This window comes from Cimex lectularius, unplaced genomic scaffold (assembly GCF_000648675.2).
Source record: "Cimex lectularius strain Harlan isolate CLEC.00 unplaced genomic scaffold, Clec_2.1 scaffold52, whole genome shotgun sequence".
Classification (NCBI taxonomy): Eukaryota; Metazoa; Arthropoda; class Insecta; order Hemiptera; family Cimicidae; genus Cimex; species Cimex lectularius.
The window spans coordinates 1,841,518-1,861,795 of record NW_019392742.1 but is presented as its reverse complement, the minus strand read 5'-3'; the positions used below and the strand labels follow the sequence as shown (position 1 = coordinate 1,861,795).

Below are 20,278 nucleotides of genomic sequence, written 5' to 3'. Positions count from 1 at the left end.
TAACAAAACTTATTATAAAAATATTAAACGATAGCCAAAAAACTCACCGAAACAGCGGGCCTTAGATCAGAAATCAGAAACAATTTTTAAACTACACTATTGTACAGCTTTTTCAAAACTTCAAACTTAATTTTCAAAGTGTAAATGTGTGTAGGGGGTCCGGTATTATATATTCCTTAATAAATCAGACCAGTTTTACTGGTTGTATCTGCACTATTGCAGTTATTCAGTCTTAATTAGTGCGGATTATTGGGTCTCTAATTTATTTTAAAATATAAAACCCTTGTTTGTATTTGTTGCTAAAAGAAATTTCACGTTTTGATAACAAATCCAGTAAACACTTGGAAAAGACGAGGCTTCTGGAATCTTTTCACTAGGATAATCATGATTCCGTCGGATTTCTGGGGTCTAAAATGGAGTATTTTGTGGATTCGCGACTATTTTAACCAGGGCAAGTTAGAGTTAAAAAAATATTCACTTTAAAATTACAATATATTTTTTTCATGTACCACCCTGCAAGTGTCTTGGCCTATTGTGAGCAATATAAACGTCGGCTTATTGAAGAATCTTCTTTTGTGTTTTTTTTTCTAAAAGAAATTTTATGTCTCTATTAAAAGGATGAAAAATTGGAAGCCCCGGGAGGGATGTGAATCTTGGGGGGAAAGTAATTTGAATGCGGAGCGATAAAGCGGTGCCGGTTGGGTGCCGCCTCCACTAATCAGGGAGGCGGCGAAATGTCAGAAGGCGAGGGCGGCCGACCATAACCACCCCTTCTCGATGCACGGGCACGGCACACCTTAATTAGCCCTTCCGCCATGAAAATCTATCCGAAATAAATTTACAAAAAATATATTTGGCAAGGGGATTTTTATTGTTAATAAACAACTCGAGGATTTATTAACAAAAGGAGGGGGAAACCATATGAAACCGATGAAAACCTGACTTTAAGAGGCTACTGAGAAATGTTCGAATTGCAAAGTTACAAGTTGTAATTTGCTTATAACATAAAATGGATTTTAATTCCATTTGATTAAGCTAGTTGAAAAGCAGAATCATTTGATATTTGTTAACTTCTTCTAGTATTAATTTATTATTAATACTAGTATTATTATTCTAATATTATTTATTAACAGTATATTTACAGTCTTAACATTAACTAGCAATCATTTAACGATTCAATTAAAAATTGCTCAACGACTTAAATTTATTGAATAATTACAGGCAGACCTGTCACTGAGTAAAACTATATTATATGCTTCCTACTATCTTCAAGATTTTGATTAGCCTCAACAACCTTCTTGGTGTATCTTTAATTATTTTGCAGTATTGATCTTTTCTTTCTCCTTGTAAAGAAAACCTTGTTTCTTATTAGAACTTCCCAGTACCATGTGTTGTTTACTACTTTTTCCATATACATTTTAGGCAGAACCTACATTGGCTATCTTCTGCCTCGGCCAATAATTTCATATTATCGAATCTGCAATATCTAAACCAAATCCAAAGCTTTCTCCAGTTTCGGTGCATCGGTCTGAATGAGACTTTCTTATCCAAGTTATTTGCCTGTTTCACAAGGGTTTTTAATTTGATCAATTTGTCATTTTGATTGGTTGTAGATTTGAGGTAGCTGAAGATTTTTCACTGCGTCAGTCGACTATTGTCCTTCCCACTATTTTCAAGATTTTTGTTATCATCTACAAGATTGTTGTTGTTGGTGTCTTATTAATTATGCTTGCTGTATTAAACTTTTCTTTGCTCAAGTAAAGAAAAACCCTCTTTTCTTATTATTAGAGCATCACTCTAACCTCTAATCACTTGATACCAGGACAACATTTAGGAATACTAATCGTAAATAAATCCGTAATCTGAACAGAAATTTCAGTATGCAATATTTTTATAAGGATCCATCAAATATTATAAATCAAGTGTACGTCTGCTCCAAGACAATCCAGAAGATCGAAAATTGGACATAAATTTGAGTCCCGCCATGTTCAGATTAGCAAAAATTCGGATTGGCCGATTAATGCAGATCGGCAGCACATGTACGTTGAAAATAAGCCAAAGTAAAAGATAAAAAATAAAAAACATGACAACGGTGGTAGTTCAGTTACGTCTTTTCGGATCACTTTGATCTATTCTTGCTCATAATTTTGGCTTGTCGATGGCGTTCGGTGTCTCGCCATCTTCAGTTTTTAACAATAATTTTGTTTCTAACCCACCGTAGAAGTCAGCGACGACTCATAGACAAAACAACTATGACAACAGACCAAAACCAAACTGAAAAAGTTCGCCAAAGGACCAAACTATAGGTTTATCACCAATCAGAAGTCACGTTGTTTGGATGAAAATTAAGAGAAAAATCAGCAGTGGATTTTGGCGCGAGAGAAACCAAAATAACTAACCCTTAATACTGCAGAAAACATTATATTTTCCGAACAAAAAATTTTCCCCAAAACAACCGAAACCTGTTCGGATTAGAAAGACATTCGGATTGTCGGAATACTTTCGTGAAAATCAAGAAATAAATACATAAATATCACCATAAAAATGGTTGGGGGACTACATTTCACAAGTCACTCTCCATTTCAAACGAAAAAAAAACATCTACACTTAACCTGATTAAGCTAACTCTACAAAGAAAAAGGAAAAATAATAGACCTGCCTTTATTGAAAAGGCTAAACTAAATTTTTTTTTTTAGTCTAGTTGATGTATGACCAGATTTAAGAGTCTACAGGCAAAGTCCGAATAGAAAACGAACCACGGATAGTTTCAATGTCAGTTTATAAATATGGGTCAATACACAATTGTGCCAAATTAGATTTGATGTTTTACCCTCAATGCATTTTTAAGGAGAATTCAAGTTTCCGAAAAGTAAAATAACAAAAAAAAACACTACAGCTTTGTCATTCATCGTTAATTTTTATATCGAAGACTGGTTGTTTTAGTGCAATTTTAAACTTTTTAGATTGAACTGATTCGGCGTAATATCTTCCTGTTATTCTGAAAGTTAAACGAAATATTATGGGTTTATTTACAAATTGCAATTTTAAATTGTTTCCGAGTTAGGATTTGTGAAGATGATGACCACTGATACCAATATGAAAAATGTCGAGAAACCCAAATAAAAAGTTGTAATTTTATGATAGAACAAAATAAAAATGATTAAATTTGTTTTTAGATTTACGATGTGGTAAACTTATTGTTCGGTCGGCTTGACCACCCTGGTCAGCCTACGCGTCTTGATTTCGTCTTACAAACGCGTTTCAACTTCCCGCCATCATCACTGATAGTCTTGCCTTGACTTTATTATCTCCCTGACAAACCACTTAACACGAAGATGTGCAGGAAAGCTTCTGCCTATCCCCTTTGTTTTGGTCTGCCAGACGCGTTGGAATACTGCCATCTTAACGGAAAGTGGTGTTGTTAGGCCTCCTGACAAATCACTTAAGAAGAAAATAGGCGAAAAGCTTCTGCCTATCTTTCGGTCGGTAAACGCGTTTCGATTTCCCGCCATCGTCTGCGGTGAGTTTGTCGACCTTCTGACGACCCTATAGCGAGGGAGATATGAAAAACGCAAACAAAACAGTGGAATTATGCACATTGGAATGGTCAACGAATAATCGTAAACGGCTAAATTAAAGGTTCATCACTCCACAAATCCCAAGAGAAAATCTCACAATTCTGGTTGTTAGCCTTGTCCGATCATCCATGGTCCATCTATCCTCGCTGGTTTTGCCTGCCACTTTGCCAATGTAAAACGCTCAAACGCATCTGTTGGATCAAACTAGCAAATACATGCAAGCCAGGATGATCTGATAAATGCTCACCTACTTATTTACCCTAAATAATTAATGAACCAATAATTTAATTCGCTCGTGACATTGATGATTGACTGCGTCAGTGATCAATCACTCAGACTTGTCAGTCAATAAAACCGCAAGCTTTCTCTTTTGTAGGCTGGTAGTTCATCGAGTCTCGTGTCCATTTACGTTCAGATGTAAAGCTTAAAAATGTCTAAAATTGAATCAACCTTTTACTATAATTTTAATCTTAGAATATTTCCAATGTAGGTCACTACCTATTTTGAGGACTCGTCATTAAATTTAAAAAAGTGTATGGACCATCTTGTGCATATAAATTGTTTTGTTATTATGCTTGTTAGAGTGTTAATCAATATGTAAACTATGTGATTTTTTCTCCATAGTTGGACCAGGATTGTTATTGATTTAACGCCACCCCATGTTTTACACAAATAAAATACATTTTTTATTCCAACATACCGAGATTGTTGTCAGATTGGCCCAGTTGTTTAAAAAATTATTTCCGGCCCAGAGCCAAGGATTAATTTATTAATCGTGGAGGGGTGAAATCGGCATGCGCTTCTCTAGATTGACGAGGCGCATGTCTTGCAGCGTGATCCGGATTGGGCCCGAGTTCGGCAGAAGCGGCTATTCTACGAGGGTGGACTGCAGTCAAAATGAACACCGAAATGACGTCGAGCAACCATTCTTCTTATGGAGGTTCATTTCAAAAGAAATAAAACACCTTTATATACTCTACCACTTAAAAATATCGAGCACATGCAATTCACATCTTTGTTCTTTCTAAAACGCAGAAAACGTATGGTTAATTACTTAAATTATGACATTCTTATAATAAAATTAACCAATTACGAAGGTGTTACCAAAAAAACACACTCTGGTTTGAGATATTTTTCTCTACGTGAACCTTCAATTAATACACTGTATTATGCATTCGCCAAGCTTTCGGCTATACAGGGTGTTCCGTACTCGTGTTACAAACTTTGCTAGTGGATTATACATTCAAAATGAAATCAAAACGTCCTAAATTAACTATGGTCTGAATCTCAACAGTTTCGGAGTTATTTCCCTTTTTTTATTTTTTTTAGATTTAACAACTATGCTTCAAATAAACAATGGTAACTCCAAAACAGAAAGGTTTTGAACTAATCCTTTGATATCATTGAAAACTCCGTTAAATTTTCCATGAGATGGGATAAATACTAAACTTGTATATATTGGTGAAATAAGCGTTTTAGTTGCCAGAACTTTGAAAAAAAAAATTTTTTTCAATCTTGAAAAACTTTATGGTGATTTTAAACTACAATTTTCAAATCTATAGACCAGCAAAATTCAGAAAACGTATTCCATTTAATATCCTTTTTAGTGGTGTAATTGCTTTTTTAATTACTTTTTAAAATATGAAGAAATTGATGACGGAAAGGTAAAAACCGTTGTTGATGGATTGGTAAAGAGGAAAGATGGAAAGATTTAAAAAAATGAAAAACTTAAGGAAATTTTGAATGAATTTATTAAACGTTTTTAATTTGGGTTTGAAACCGAAATTTGGCCTTCCTCGAGGCACTACCATAACATGGTAAAAGTATGATTTTTTTTTACAAAAATTCAGCCAATTTCGTAACATAGCGATAATATTTCCATTCAAAACTTATTTGCGCGAAATTCTCAATAAACCTAATTATATAAGAAATAAAAAAAATAAATAAAAAAAACATTTTTAAACGTTTTAAACTTAAGATGTCATCAGCCTTAGAAATATGAATCAATTTTTCACATACGAACAATCTGGATCACAATTATTTTTCAAAGTTCTGCCTACTAAAACGCTTAGTTCACCAACGTTTACAAGTTTAGTATTTATCCCATCTCATTGATAATTTAACGTAACAATGATATCAACGGATTTGTCCAAAACCTTCCAGTTTTGGAGTTATCATTGTTTATTTGAAACAAAGTTGTGAAATCTAAAAAAATCTGAAAAAGGGAAATAACTCCGAAACTGTTGAGATCCAGACCATAGTTAATTAGGACTTTTTGATTCCATTTTGAATGTATAATCCACTGGCAAAGTTTGTAACACGAGTACCAAATAATATCTCAAACCATAGTATAATCAAATTTATTAAGGTTTTTAGTTGAGATGAAAAAAATGTTAATGGCACGTGAGTTTGTCAAGCGGACCACGAAAGTAGTGAATTAAGTATAATCAAAGTTGATCGATAATGGAATAACTAATAAAAACTGTTAAAAACTAATAAAAAATAAAAATAGGGTTTTGTTTGTAACAAAAACTGTTCAAACTATTAAACTGTACGTCCGTTTTCCATAATAGAATGACAGTGGGCTAGAAATAATTCTCACGAGAAAGCTTCCTGCAATTATATTGCAATATGTATTATTCAAATTAAATGTTGGTTTGACAATTAACCAAAGCAATTTTTGCACTAATAATCTAGAGATTCATGCATTAGTTTATCCACCAAACAAAACACTAGCAAAATGAAAATGACGCGTAAAAATATAAATGAATTGCAAGGATATTTTCCTTATTCTACAAACACGGTAATAAATTGAGTTTGTAAGACAAATTTGTACAAAAGATATTGTAAATAAAATAGTCAGGAATGGTTTTGAAATGTTTATAAATGGGATGGTTTTCTAAGGAGAAATGTTTTAGCCATTTTAAGCGCTGATAAGCGTGAGATTTAAAGCATATATTTTACAATTTGATTTGTTTTATCCAGTTGGATAAAACCGCTTAAAAATTTGTCAGGAACATATCTTTTTTTTTATTCGTAACAACCCACAATGACCTGGATAAAGGCACGCCCACTCCGTTTCAATTTATCCCGGGTTTTGTTATTAATGAGGCCTATTTTGTGTTTGTTTTATTTACATCCATCCGTAACCGAGAAACCTCTTGTCTTTTGGACTTTTTTTTATGAATGTAAAGCCTCCGATTAATGAGTCTGCTGGAGAACCGGGAGGATTCTGGTGATTGCATAAATATTTCCCAGTGCTCTAAGGTCGGCTCTATACTAAAATAACCATCAAATACGAGTTTTTTAACATAAATTTCCTCCAAGTGTTTGCATTTTATTATTATTTTTTTGGTCAAATATTTTTGTGTCGGAATTACATTTCATCCTTACCAAATAAAATCTTTCAATAGCTTGAACTTCCTCAATGAAAACCTTAAATTTAATGGCATTAATTTGCACACAGAATCTTGAAACTTGTTTAGTTTACCGTAATACTCTTAAATCAAATCTTTTTGCATTAACATTTTTTTAAGCCATATATCTAACTATAAGTAATGTTTTTCAACCACGCTTCTCTTATTGTTTACAATTAGTTCATTTCGTTATAAGTGAGCAAAATTGCGGTAAATCTGTGTTATTTAGTTTCGAAAACTAAGTGAAACCAATACATAATGATCTACCAGTTTTCCAGTTACAGTTAAATAGGGGTAAGGATAATCTGACACGATATTACTATCATTAGCTTGCAAAACCCGGCAATGGAACAATTTGCTGCTTTAAGTCCTTTAATTTGCATTTTTGACCCGAAAAAGTATTTTTATTTAACAAATTTTAAGACATTACGTTTTTTTAAATTTAGCTCAAACCATGGATGATGATTTGTTTGGCGTCGTGGTGATCAACCTAGACTCCAGTCAGCGTATACTCGCTGTTTTGGTTTGTCAAGCGCAACGAACGATCTCCAGTTGTAATGGAGTATCGGAGACATATATTTTGGTAGTTTATGATCCTGGTCCGCCTAATCTCGCTGTTATAGCTCCGATTGTCCCAGCCTGCGTAACCGGTCGGTTTTCGCTCGTCATACCTGTTTAGGCATTTCGCACATTTCTTCACCATACTGAAGTTGAAAAAATGACGTCATGTCAACAAATAATACCAAATTTATATTTAAGAACTAATGGACAAAATTGAATATTATCAAATTTTCCACCCAACGAACTAATCCATTATATTTAGTGGTCCGATTGACCAAATTACTTCTTTCAATTAATTAATCTTTTTATGTAAGGTTTTGGTTGAAATGAAAAAATCGAAAAAAGAAATAAAATAAAACAGAAGGTCATAGGTTCGACTCCCGATCCTGGCACTAACTTTTTCATTTCAACCACAACATTACATAACAAGATCAATTAAGTCAACTGAAATGACTTCCTATTGTTGAAACAATGGCGACATGTCAACAAATAATACCAATTTTATATTCAAGAATTAATGGATAAAATTGAATATTATCAAATTCCAACCAAAGAACTAATCCATTATATTTAGTGGTTTTAATTGACCAAATTACTACTTTCGATTAATTAATCGTTTTATGTAAGGTTTTGGTTGAGAGGAAAAAGTCGAAAAAATAAAGAAGAAGGTCGTGGGTTTGAATCCCGCTCGTGACACTTTTTCATTTCAACCAAAACATTTCATAAAAAGATCAATTGTCAACTGAAATGACTTCCTATTGTTGAAAAAATGACGTCATGGCAACAAATAATACCAATTTTATATTCAAGAACTAATGGATAAAAGTGAATATTATCAAATTCCAACCAAAGAACTAATCCATTAAATTTAGTGGTTTGATTGACCAAATTACTACTTTCAATTAATTAATCTTTTTATGTAAGGTTTTGGTTGAAAGGAAAAAATCGAAAAAATAAAGCAGAAGGTCGTGGGTTTGAATCCTGCTCGTGACACTTTTTCATTTCAACCAAAACAATACATAAAAAGATCAATTAATTCAAAGAACTAATGTTTGCAAAAGAATAAAATAACATTTCAACCAAAGAAAGTTTGTTGTATCTACGTTATCACCCCGTACAAAACACAAAATAATTGTGTCGAAATTTCTTTTCAAATCCATGTCAGTAAATCATTATAAAGATAACTTTGTATCAAACATTGTTTATATAGGACGCATTATATATTCAATATATTATCCATTCCATTTTTCATATATAAAAAAAGACAACTAATTTTTAACGATTAATATTTCATATTTACTCTAAAAATAAATACTTGGCGAGTTACTTGACAGGATTTTTATTTTGTCCTGCATCCGGTTTTTAAAACTCGTACAAAACTTGATTCTCGGTTAATAAATGCAATCGTATAAAAATTGAGTCTCTGGGTCTTCTGAAACTTGAATAGGTGATTAATGATCGGTTCTATTGAAGGCAAGGTCGACCACCTCAGAACGGCCTGATGTTCTGAAACGACGTGGAAAATATATACGAAGCCGGTAAATGACAAATTGTTGCAAAACTAGCGGTTGAACGGATATTCTTCAGTATACTTATCTCGGTTTTTTATGACCCTTGCCGTAGATGGTATTTCGAATGCTGAAAAAAACGCCCAGTCCTTATTTACAACCGAACGTTGATTGATAGATTATATCATTTTTATAATTTACGGATTTTTGTTTAATGATTTTGGATTTCCAATCGTCACTGATAGTTAGTTCGTATTACCAAACAAATCTAAACCGAGAGTAAAGAGTACGGTAAAAATGAATAATTTTACTCTCACGTAGAAATTACAGACCAATTAAATTTACCAATTAGCCCTGAACATAGCTAAGCTTAAAATTACTCCACGACTATAAAAAAGGGAAAAAATCGGAGAACTTAAAATCCTAGAAATAAATACATTTTTCAACACAAGTTGAACACACAAATCACAACTGGTCAAAAATCGACGAGAACACCCAGACTGGCTCTGCATAAAACAGGCAGAACAAACATACCTGCACGATTTCGACATGATGACAAACTGAAGATGACAAAATGCCGAGCCACGTCTGACTGACCATACCAGCGAGGGTAGGCAGACTAGTATGAGACACCAAACTGCAAGAATTAGTATATTTACACATTTTGAATGCGGTATAAATCGAAAACGACATCGTCCTTATGCAACTACAAATGTACAAAAAATATCAACCTGTAGTACGATTGTTTTCGATCATCCCTGCCTGCTTACCCCCCGTTTTTTTTTTTTACAATTCGGAATTTCATCAATAAGCAGGCTGACACTAAGCTCATTAAAAGTCAGTTTAGTGTTATTTAGTCGGTCGTGAATAAACATGCAAAAATGAACCGTGGAAAAAAAAACAGGACAGACAGAACAAAGACAGCACCACGATTTAAGACTAAGCGGGCAAGAATAATCGGAAACGACCAAACTGCAAGATTGTTTCCTTTGTTCTATACACTAACAATTTCAAAAGTTTTTTTTTAGCATTTATAATAATCTTCTATAACCAAAATCAGCAGGAGCTCACATTTTTAGGGATAACTGCCATGCCTTACTAGAAAGCCCAAACTTTCGAAACGTGGAGAAGACATCATACCTTTTATTTTTTTTATTTTTGATAAAGTTTTTTTTTCCATGTTTTAGTCAAACAGTACTAACATATCTAAGATATAAATATGGACTCAACTCTCTAAAAGAATGATCATAATAATATACATACAGGGGCGTCGGTGGCCGCAAGGTTTAGTTTTTGACATGGCGCTCATCACTGTAAGGTAAAGGTCCCGGGTTCGAATCCAGCGGCCCTGCATTCGAACCCGACATACTTACGAATGGGCTTTTTTTCAAAAACACTGGAACCCTGAGGGTTTATATGACCTCTGCTGATGCGAACCCTCGTAAAAAAAATTTGTTTGTTTGCCTTTTTTCTGACCATTTACAAATTCAAAAGATAGAAATGATGAATACTTGTAAATTCAAAAGATTTGCTTTTCTTATTTGTAATAATTGACAAGAAATTTCTGCCGGAATGTTCAATTTGTAAAGGACATTATTAGAAATGTTATGTAGGGACAACTTGGAAGGGTGTTGACAGTTGAAGCATTTTAAAAGAATGTACGTTTGTAAATAAAATGAACAATTTTTATTAGTTTTTTTTTTAAATTGTTTACTTTACGATGGATGACATTGATACATTACATGCCGAGATGATTTTTGACCTAGATTATCCGAGAAAATCTGGCCAACTATTATTAAATCAGTGGAACAGTTTCGACGTCGTTGGAAAAGATCAATCATAGATGGAGGGTGTCAAGGAAATGAACCCGTCTTAAAAACGGTAGTTACAAGCAATTCACCTTGCTTATTTCAAGAATGGCCCGGGGGTGTCGATATGCATTATCTAAACGGATTGGGCCGCATTTGGAACGGGGCTACTTGTAATAAGAGACCCCCGAGGCGGACTGAATTATGTTTCGAATAACACTGGAGTGACAACCGAAGCGGCAAGGCCGTTTTCTACTCAATAACTCCTCAGACGTGATCATCGCTTCAAGTTGCCATTCCCGAACCGCTAGCTCTGTTATAACAACTGATGCCCGAATAAATGCAAATCCCTCCAACGCGGATCCACCCAATGGAACAGCCATAACATAAAAATTATTTACATGCAAATAGTATACAAATACAATTCAAATGGTGAAAAATTGCGTCTAGGACTTGGATGTGACCGTCTCCCCGATAACATTGGTCAGACTAGTCTCGCTTGTTTACTCCGCCAGACAACTTTCGGCATTTGTATTTCTACATTTATAGGGTTTTAATTTATTTATGACAATATATTTCCTTTTAAGCGTTTAATAAGTTTGTTAAACACTTATATTTGACACAATGGTAGATACTTCTAAAACTCTCTGTCTCTGCTGGGTTAAAAATGAGCTTTTATGTTCAATAACAACAATAGTGCAGCTTTCAAAAATTTGGCTGTTCCTGATCAAATTGGTCTAGCTATCTTCTGTCCTATGGCCTGCCAGACCTGATACGGCATGGCTTTATGAAAACCTTTCAATGAACGTCAATTGTTTTTTACTTGTGGTATTGTTGTATGGTTGGAGATTGAAAACAGTTTGGCAGACCAAAACAGCGAGTATTAACCAGGATGACCACAAAAGACCAAACTACAGGTCCACCACCTTGCAAGCTTCAACAAGAATCTTCCGGTTTCAATACAGGATCGGAATATTACCATAGTTTGCAGTTTTAATGGTGGTTTTATTTTAGTTTTCTTAATTGAGTTCCATACGGTTATAAACAGTAAAAACATAAAACAAATTCACTTCTTAATAAGCTTAGCTTCGCCCTGCTTATAACCCAAGGTCTTGAAGATGGCGTCTGAACTAGCGGAGGTAGATAAATAATTAAATTCACTAATTTCGTGGTCTGCTTGACCAATTAATATATTACAATTAATTAAGGTTTTTAGTTGAGATAAAAAAAGTCAATTGAAAAATGGCAAAAAGGAGGGAAAATTCAAAAGGTGAGGTTGAGATGGGAAGTTAATGTCCGAGTGGATCGAGGTCACGATAGCTCAAGTGGTAGAGCAGCGGCGTATCTAGCCGAAGATCGTGGGTTCGAATCCCGCTCGTGCCATTGACTTTTTTATCTCGAATAAAAACCTTAATTAATTGTAGATAAATAAGTTATCGAAAACAACCAAATATTCAATTAAAAAAACTTAGGTGAACTTTTTAAAATTATTAGTTTTTAAAAATTACATTATCAAATTGGCGGAAATTGATCGATATGGTTTACGTGCCTGATCAGTTCAAGTGTTAGTTCTGACACTGATAGACCAAACTAGCGAGGAGATTATCTAACTATTGTCCACATCCCTGATGCCAACGAAAAGTTGATTTTAATTATTAAATAATGATTTTTTTTGTCATTAATAGGTCTATCACACGATTGTGTAAGTTTATTTCTAAAAACACCAGATCAACAAACTCTACACAAGCATAATGGCGAATTCGAGCGAGGTACTTTTTATTGCTCGGTGGTCTCGGTTGTTTGCTGTACCCGGCTCAGATTTATATTATTCCAAGAGTAATAAATATCCTAGGTGGAATTAAATCCGAGCCAGAGCCGAGGACGGGTATAAATTAAATCTAAGCCACTCATATACGGGGGGCGTCGATATGAGCGAGAAACGCGCTCCCATAGGCGTATAAGAGGATGGTTAATATTGGTCGGTCTCGGGTTACCCATGGTTAATCTCTTCGTTTAACAACGTCGTATTTCAAATCTCACGTTGAGGGAAAGAAAGTAAAACGGAAAATTTTGCTCTGTGTTTCTAGCCGATCTTAAGAATCTCCGCAATCTAAGCCGTCGATTAGCTAAATACAGATTTGTATACTTGGAATGTATTTTATCAAATTATTATTATTAAATTGTTATAGCAATAATGGAATGTCTCCTTAAACTAAAATTTAAAGATAAAAAATCAGACGATTCTAAAGTTTTTTCTGTTTTCTTTTCAGAATTCGTTCGGATCAAGCAGTTTTGCTGAACTGCTCTCAGCGCCTTATCCGGAGGAAGTAGCCACGACCCTGCCAGACGACTTAGACCCGTTCCACGACGTCGTTTTCCACCAACAAAGCAGCGGATCCCCCGACCCTCCACCCCTGCCAAGTTTCCAAGAGACGTACGCCAGCCTCGGCTTCAAGATGGAAGACGAGTGCTACAACGTAGCGGCCTATCACCACCATCCCGGACCCCAAGACGCGGCGTCACCGGGGGCCCAGTACGAGTTCCACCATCATCACCATCACCACCACCAGCCGCCTCCTCCACCACCGCCGCCGCCTGGACAGCAACCGCCCCCGCCGCACCATCAACCTCCGCCCCCATCGCAGCAACAGCAATACTACCAGGGCTATTTCAACCAACACCCGCAGGCGCAGCCGCCCTCCGGCTATGAAGGTCCCACCGCCCCTATTGCTCACCAGGAATCCTACAGCCTTCCGCACTTCCCGACCAATACCGAACTGTCGGTCAACACCACCCTCGGCCCAAGGCAACGGCGAGCTTCTCTTCCCCTCCAAAGGTCAGAATCGACAAGGTGAGCTTATTCTCAATAAAAAAATTCGTTTGTAAATATATAAAAATAATAAAAAGCCCCTAAACAAGGTGTACCCCATGAAAAAAGCGATTAGAACATAGTCTGAAGATAATTCGCGCACTTGACTGAGACAGTAGCGTTTCCGACTTTACCTATCCGGCTTCTTCAGACACTTACCAAATCCAGTTTATTTAACTTCTTATTAAAAACCATTTTAGTTACAATTGCCCGCATCAAGAACTTACACCAAACCGAGACCAAGGATAACTTCATTCCACGACTACATACCGGTGTATGTTCGTTCTCACGAGCCCCATTTCATCCTGAAATATAAGTCGGTTTGTGGAACTCGCCCGGACCAATCCGTTCGTGTTTCGAAACAGGTTCTGTATCCTCGAGGTCGACTGCATGAAAATTATCCTGGTAATGCTCCCCGGGACTAGACGTTTGGCAAGGCCCAGATCGATCTATTTCTATTTTCGATTGACCCAAATCAGCGACGATCGACTCATTAATCTCTTCATTCAATCCCGTTTTCTTGTTTTTTAAATTAGCCATGCGGGTTCTAAATTGTCACTAAATCGATCCGTAATTTGCTACTGTCGACGGGGACATTATTCGAGGAGTTTAGCATATTAATGGTGAAATTAGTTAAACATAAAAAACGCGCCCACTGAACGGTCGTCTTCTTGTAACTTGCTTACTAAATAAGCCATTCAACTTCTATTTATCAGTAAATCTTTTGGCCTTTACGCAAGTAGTTACTTATATTATAGCATATAATAACAAAACCATTACTTTTTTGTCGGCTTTTTCAAATTTATACTTACATTGTAAATTTAAGATATAAATACATATACTATCGTGATTTGATGGTATATGACCATAAAAGGACGGTTGATTTTTTCAACCTTAAGTTATCACAATGGATTTTATCCGTCCTTCCGCGAATCACTTCCGACCCTTAATCAAATCTGGCACAGGATACAAAACCTTTCTTAAAATGGCAGTCGAGATAAGAGGCCACGCAAGCATCCCAGATCCGGCCTTGATATGAGAATCGTGAAATTTGACCTTGCATCCTAGCACAACTAGGTAATCACGAGTCAAAAAAAGCCGTAAAAATCTCACTTTATAGGTTTGAAGCCGGCAGCAGACGAGAGTATTAGAAATTCATAGCAGAACAACTTCCGGATCGTAGAGGACTCGATTTCAAATGAAATCTGAGTATTATTTGGTATTATCGAAATCATCTTAGAAGCGCATTCTTGCAAATTTGTAAGCAGTTTGTGAACTACGTTTGGTGTTCAATCCCAAAAAACGTGCAGTAGCAATAAAATCGGTTTATAGTTAAACAATAAAAGGGTTTTTAAAAGTCTGATAGGAAATTCAGCCTTGGCAAGGCCGATGCTAAGACCTCTTATGCCGCTTTTTTTCTTTTTGTTTTAACGGACGCCTCCTATAAATGAAGCCTTATAATTGCCGGTTTGAATAATTTTGGCAAAGCCTTTTTTTATTTAGATCTCTTGGATCAAAATCGGCGCGCCACGATCTCCTTCCTTTCAATATCTTTTTAATGTTGCCTTTCATGCCACATTTCTTCCTCTTCTTCTCAGCGAGCTGCCTCCGGCAATTTTCATGGTTCAACTTCAACGGTATCAAATCTCACAACAAAATTAGTTATTTAGTCAGATATACTTGATGATGATGACGGCAAGCCGAAACAGACGTACTTACCAACATAGACTTGTAAAATAATAATTGTCTTTATTGATCACTATATATTTTAGAATTTATTTTAGTAATACCGGACAATGCTTATATGGTCATATGACCGTCGGGGAGTTGCTATCTTTAACATAATAATAGTACATTTCATTTTAATCACTTACGAAGCTCGTGTATTACTTTCATTCAAAACATATATAATTATACCTAATCATCTTATAACTTAATTTATGCACGGCATATATCATCAACCTAACCCGTTGTTCCATACCTAACAGTTTATTCAAAGTTAACTTCAACTACCAGCGACTATGGCTAAGTGACAAAAACAGAATGAAAACATCTCAAAAAAGCAATAGAACCAACCGAAGGCATACCTGGAAAACGCGTCTTTTAGCATTTTACCTAAATAAAAAATAAATAAATAAGCTTTCTTGCACTCTATCTATTAAACTTTTATTGCAACCGTTAAGTAAAGTATTAGTGCTATTAGTAGAACTGAATCTGACAGATTAAGCAGTGATGATAGGCGAATCAGGACTGGAACCAACCAAAATACTGTATCACCTCCTCAACGACGTAATAAAATCACACGAAAAATATGTACAAGAAACCGTCCACCAACGAAGACGAAATCCCGAAACAGACATGTGGAAAAACTTACACTTATAAAACTAAACAACATAAAAATAAAACGATTCTGCAGTAGAATAGCAAATCGTAGCAAACGAAAAAGTCTCACTAAATCCATCAAAAGCAAGGAAATAACCGACAGCCCTTACTTTTCAATAGTTAAAACAGTAAAGAAACTCGACCAACAATAATAGCAGATAAACAGCGAGGAAAGAAGGATCAGGATCGGAAGCATCATGTAAAAAATTGAACATGTAGCCACCACCTCGCTTTTTTGAACCATTATTTCACAAGGAACTTCAGAATTAAAGTATTAAAACTTACACGAACAGACCGTCGAATATGTCTAAATGCCGAAACAGACCAAAGCAGCGAGGATAGGCGGACCACGATGATCGAAAAGATCTGTAAAACGAAAAAAACCTGTAGTTATCACCTCGCTTATTTAAAAATTATCTCACAAGAAAAGATAGTAATAAAGTTATTAACATCTTTTATGTAATGGTTTTGGTTAAAATGAAAAAGTATCACGAGCGGGATTCGAACTTACGACCTTCCGCTCAATACGCCGCTGCTCTAACCACTTGAGCGTAGGTTCGAACTTTTTCATTTCAACCAAAACCTTACATAAAAAGATTAATTAATTGAAAGATGTAATTTGGTCTATACTAAATATACTGGAGTTATTAAAAATGTAATTATCACGAACACACCATTGAACAATGATTGTAAACAAATAAACAAAACTATGCTACAACTCAATAGCAAACCAGGGCAAACTCAAATCAAAATAGCAGAACAGAACAAACGAAAAAGTCCATATTAATTCAATCAGAATTACACAAATAACATAGACATCCTATTACATTCAACAGTTAACATAATGAAAGCTACTCGACCAAATATAATAACATCCAAACAGAACAAAACAGCAAGAATAGGTGGATCGAGGTGACATGAAACGGCCAATCTGCACATTAAAATTTACACACACAACATTATTTGTCAGTATTTTTTTTTAGAAATACTTTGATTGAATATATAAAAAAAAAATGAATAAAAAATTAAAAAATAAAAATAAATAAATAAATAAAATATTAAAAAAATAAAATATATATTTTGCATTGTATACATTCACTTTTCCACATCCAAAATGTAATTGTTATATGTAAACAATGTTTGTAAATCCCAGGCCCTGAAGATGATTTCAATAAAGATCGAAACGTTGGCACGATAAAGAAAATGTTTTTCTGAAATCTACATCACACCAGACCGCATCTCACGATTTCTAAATAAATATCGATTAACAGTCACAAATGACCACACATTATTTGTCAGTTTGTTTATACTGCAAATGAAGTTCTAAGAAAGTCCGTTTATTATGTCTTGATTATTAGTGTATACATTTTGAAAAATATACAAAACCGTTTTTATTTCAGTAACAATTTTCACTCTTACCAATTTCGATATTCATCATGTTCTTCTTTCTTGGTCGTCGACTTTTGGGAAAATTCATTATCAGAATTCAATTGAGAAATATGAATTTTGCCGTAAACCTGTTAGCCAACGCTGTTATTTACTATCAAAGCTGAGAAACTTTTTACGTGCAACTACAAAAATTTTCTGAAAGACAGCTATTTCGTTACTATTAAAAAATCGGGATAACCGTTCAATTGAAAACAGAATTCAAACCGATTCGCTTTAAAAATTAACGAGTTTCTTATTTTCCATAGCAACTAAAATGTATGTAAATTGAGCCCGCTTTATGTTTTGCTATTCGATGTTTATAATGTTGTTTAATAGTTGTTATAAATATTTTTATGGTTTTTATGCAGCAGTAGCGATTCGCCAAAACTGCGCCAGGGAACGACGCCTTGTCCTTCGGCTTCCGTTTCGTCTTCAGCGTCTTCGTCGCCGACGGAACGGCCGAACGCCATCTCGCCGTCCCAGCTGTGTGCAGTCTGCGGAGACACAGCAGCTTGTCAGCATTACGGCGTTAGGACCTGCGAAGGATGCAAAGGTAAAACGTTGCAAAGAACATCATATGTCGCACTCCCGAATAAAAAACAAACAAAAATAAAGTAATGTTTAAATATTTGTAAACGAACGGATTTTCAGAGCGTAACGTTCATAGGGTGAGAAAAGAAAGGTGAAATATGAGACCCGGAGTATGCGATTTCACTCGTAACAGATCGATCCGTAACCAATTGTTTTCTCCCCCTTCGGAGGTGTACCTCTACACTCTCTAAAAACACGATCGCCATTCAAACTATCTCTTTCTAAATCTTAAAAGGAAAACAATTTTGAAAAAAATATGCTGCTAATATGCATATATTTAAAAATAAAATCACTCAATGAACACATTTTTCAAAAAAAGATGTACGTTGTGATTTATGTGCGCTTAATTGGTATTCGTTGTTGTTGGCGTAGGTTTCTTCAAGAGGACAGTACAAAAGGGTAGTAAATACGTCTGTCTGGCCGAAAAGTCGTGTCCTGTTGACAAGAGGCGGAGGAATAGGTGCCAGTTCTGCCGGTTCCAGAAATGCCTCAGCGTCGGGATGGTGAAAGAAGTAGTCAGGACGGACTCTCTAAAAGGGCGACGAGGGAGGCTGCCTTCGAAGCCGAAGTCGCCCCAGGAGTCGCCACCGAGTCCGCCCGTCTCACTCATCACCGCACTCGTTCGAGCCCATCTCGACACTAGTCCGGACATCTCGAATCTGGATTATTCTCAGGTAAATTATTTCGCATATCTGTCAAATTCACGTACGGAAATTCGAAGTGAAAACTAGACCAGGTCGTGACATATGGACAATGTGAAAAGTTTGTGTATTTTCAGTACCGAGAGCCGAACGAGGAGGACGTGCAAATGTCCGAGACAGAGAAAACCCAGCAATTCTACAATCTCCTTACTTCCTCAGTGGACGTCATAAGGCACTTTGCTGAAAAAATCCCAGGCTTTTCAGAACTCTGCAGAGAAGACCAAGACCTACTTTTTCAATCCGCCTCCTTAGAACTTTTCGTCCTCCGGTTAGCGTACAGGTATGTTGCAACAATGATAATATTGTTAAAACTTTTGTGTTTATTCTTTTAGAAACCCGTATTTCGTGTAAGCAATTTAGTTTGTATGTTAGTTGAGTCGACGTTTGTATAATTTAGGCGCTCTAGGATATTTTTATGTAAAGGTGGCTCCAGACAAGCGGTATTCGCTGAATGCCGATTGCCGCCGAATATTTTCCAAGTCTCGAGATGAATTGGCATTCGCCAAATAGCGCATACACATGCGGGGTTTGTACAGCCACCCAGTTTGCGCGGAAATAGCGAATATTCGTGGTGCAAGCCCTTACATGTACTATCAATCGCGATGGACAACAGTGAAGCTGCGGTCACGTTTTGTGTAGTGGCTACAAACTTAGTCTCAAATCGGCCACAAAGTTGCCCCATCTTACTTTCGATCCTTTTTCACACATCGAAAAACTCTTTCCGAATTTGGTGAGTCCGAAGAAAAGCGTTCCAAATTTTTGATTCAGCTTGATCGAGGAACTCCAAGACTATGTTGGGTCGATTTATTCTTAACCAACAGAAACGAAGCTATGTTTTTCTTTCATAAATTCATCTATACTAGTTAGGAAACGTTTAGTATTGAAAAATAAATAGCAGTAAATGGAAATATGTCATTTTGATCCGTTTCCACTCATCGATAACCTCGTTCCAATTTTTGTAATTCGGAGGGGAAGCGTTCCAAATTTTTGGTTCAAATCGAGGAACTCCAAGACTGTTAAGTTGGGCCAACAGAAATAGAGCTCTGTTTTTCTTTCATTAATACATCTATACTAGTTAGGAATCGGTTAGTATTGAAAAATAAATAGCAGTAAATGGAAGTAAATAATAAATAACTGTTGATTGATGATTACAGTTGATTTACGTAAAGTACAATTGATTCCCGAATGTGTTGATGCTTCGAGTGCGGCCACTTCAAGAATATTCGTGCACTTTGAAGCGGACAAGAAAATCGACAAAAAGCCGATCATGAATATTGTTGCTCGGCGAATAATCGCCCACTGGTCGGGATTCGGCGAATTCCGCATTTCTGGAGCCACCTTAACGAAAATGATATGAGAGTACAAATAAAGAAAAATGTATTATTAATTCTAAAAAAACGAGAGAAATGTGTATGTAAAACAAAATGGAAGATCTG

The 20,278-nt window shown here is 35.7% G+C and overlaps 1 protein-coding gene across 2 annotated transcripts in view; it reads left to right on the top strand.

The window, feature by feature from the left end:
• LOC106666815 (probable nuclear hormone receptor HR38) overlaps positions 1-20,278 on the top strand; it is a 76,257-nt gene that overhangs the window by 47,354 nt on the left and 8,625 nt on the right. The window contains exons 3-6 of one of the 2 annotated variants that reach the window (XM_014394281.2): positions 13,142-13,707; positions 17,919-18,103; positions 18,514-18,815; positions 18,920-19,122. In XM_014394281.2, the coding sequence (XP_014249767.1) occupies positions 13,142-13,707; positions 17,919-18,103; positions 18,514-18,815; positions 18,920-19,122 (1,256 nt within the window). Of the gene's footprint in view, positions 1-13,141; positions 13,723-17,918; positions 18,104-18,513; positions 18,816-18,919; positions 19,123-20,278 lie in introns of both variants that reach the window. The other variant, XM_014394279.2, reaches the window with a different exon arrangement.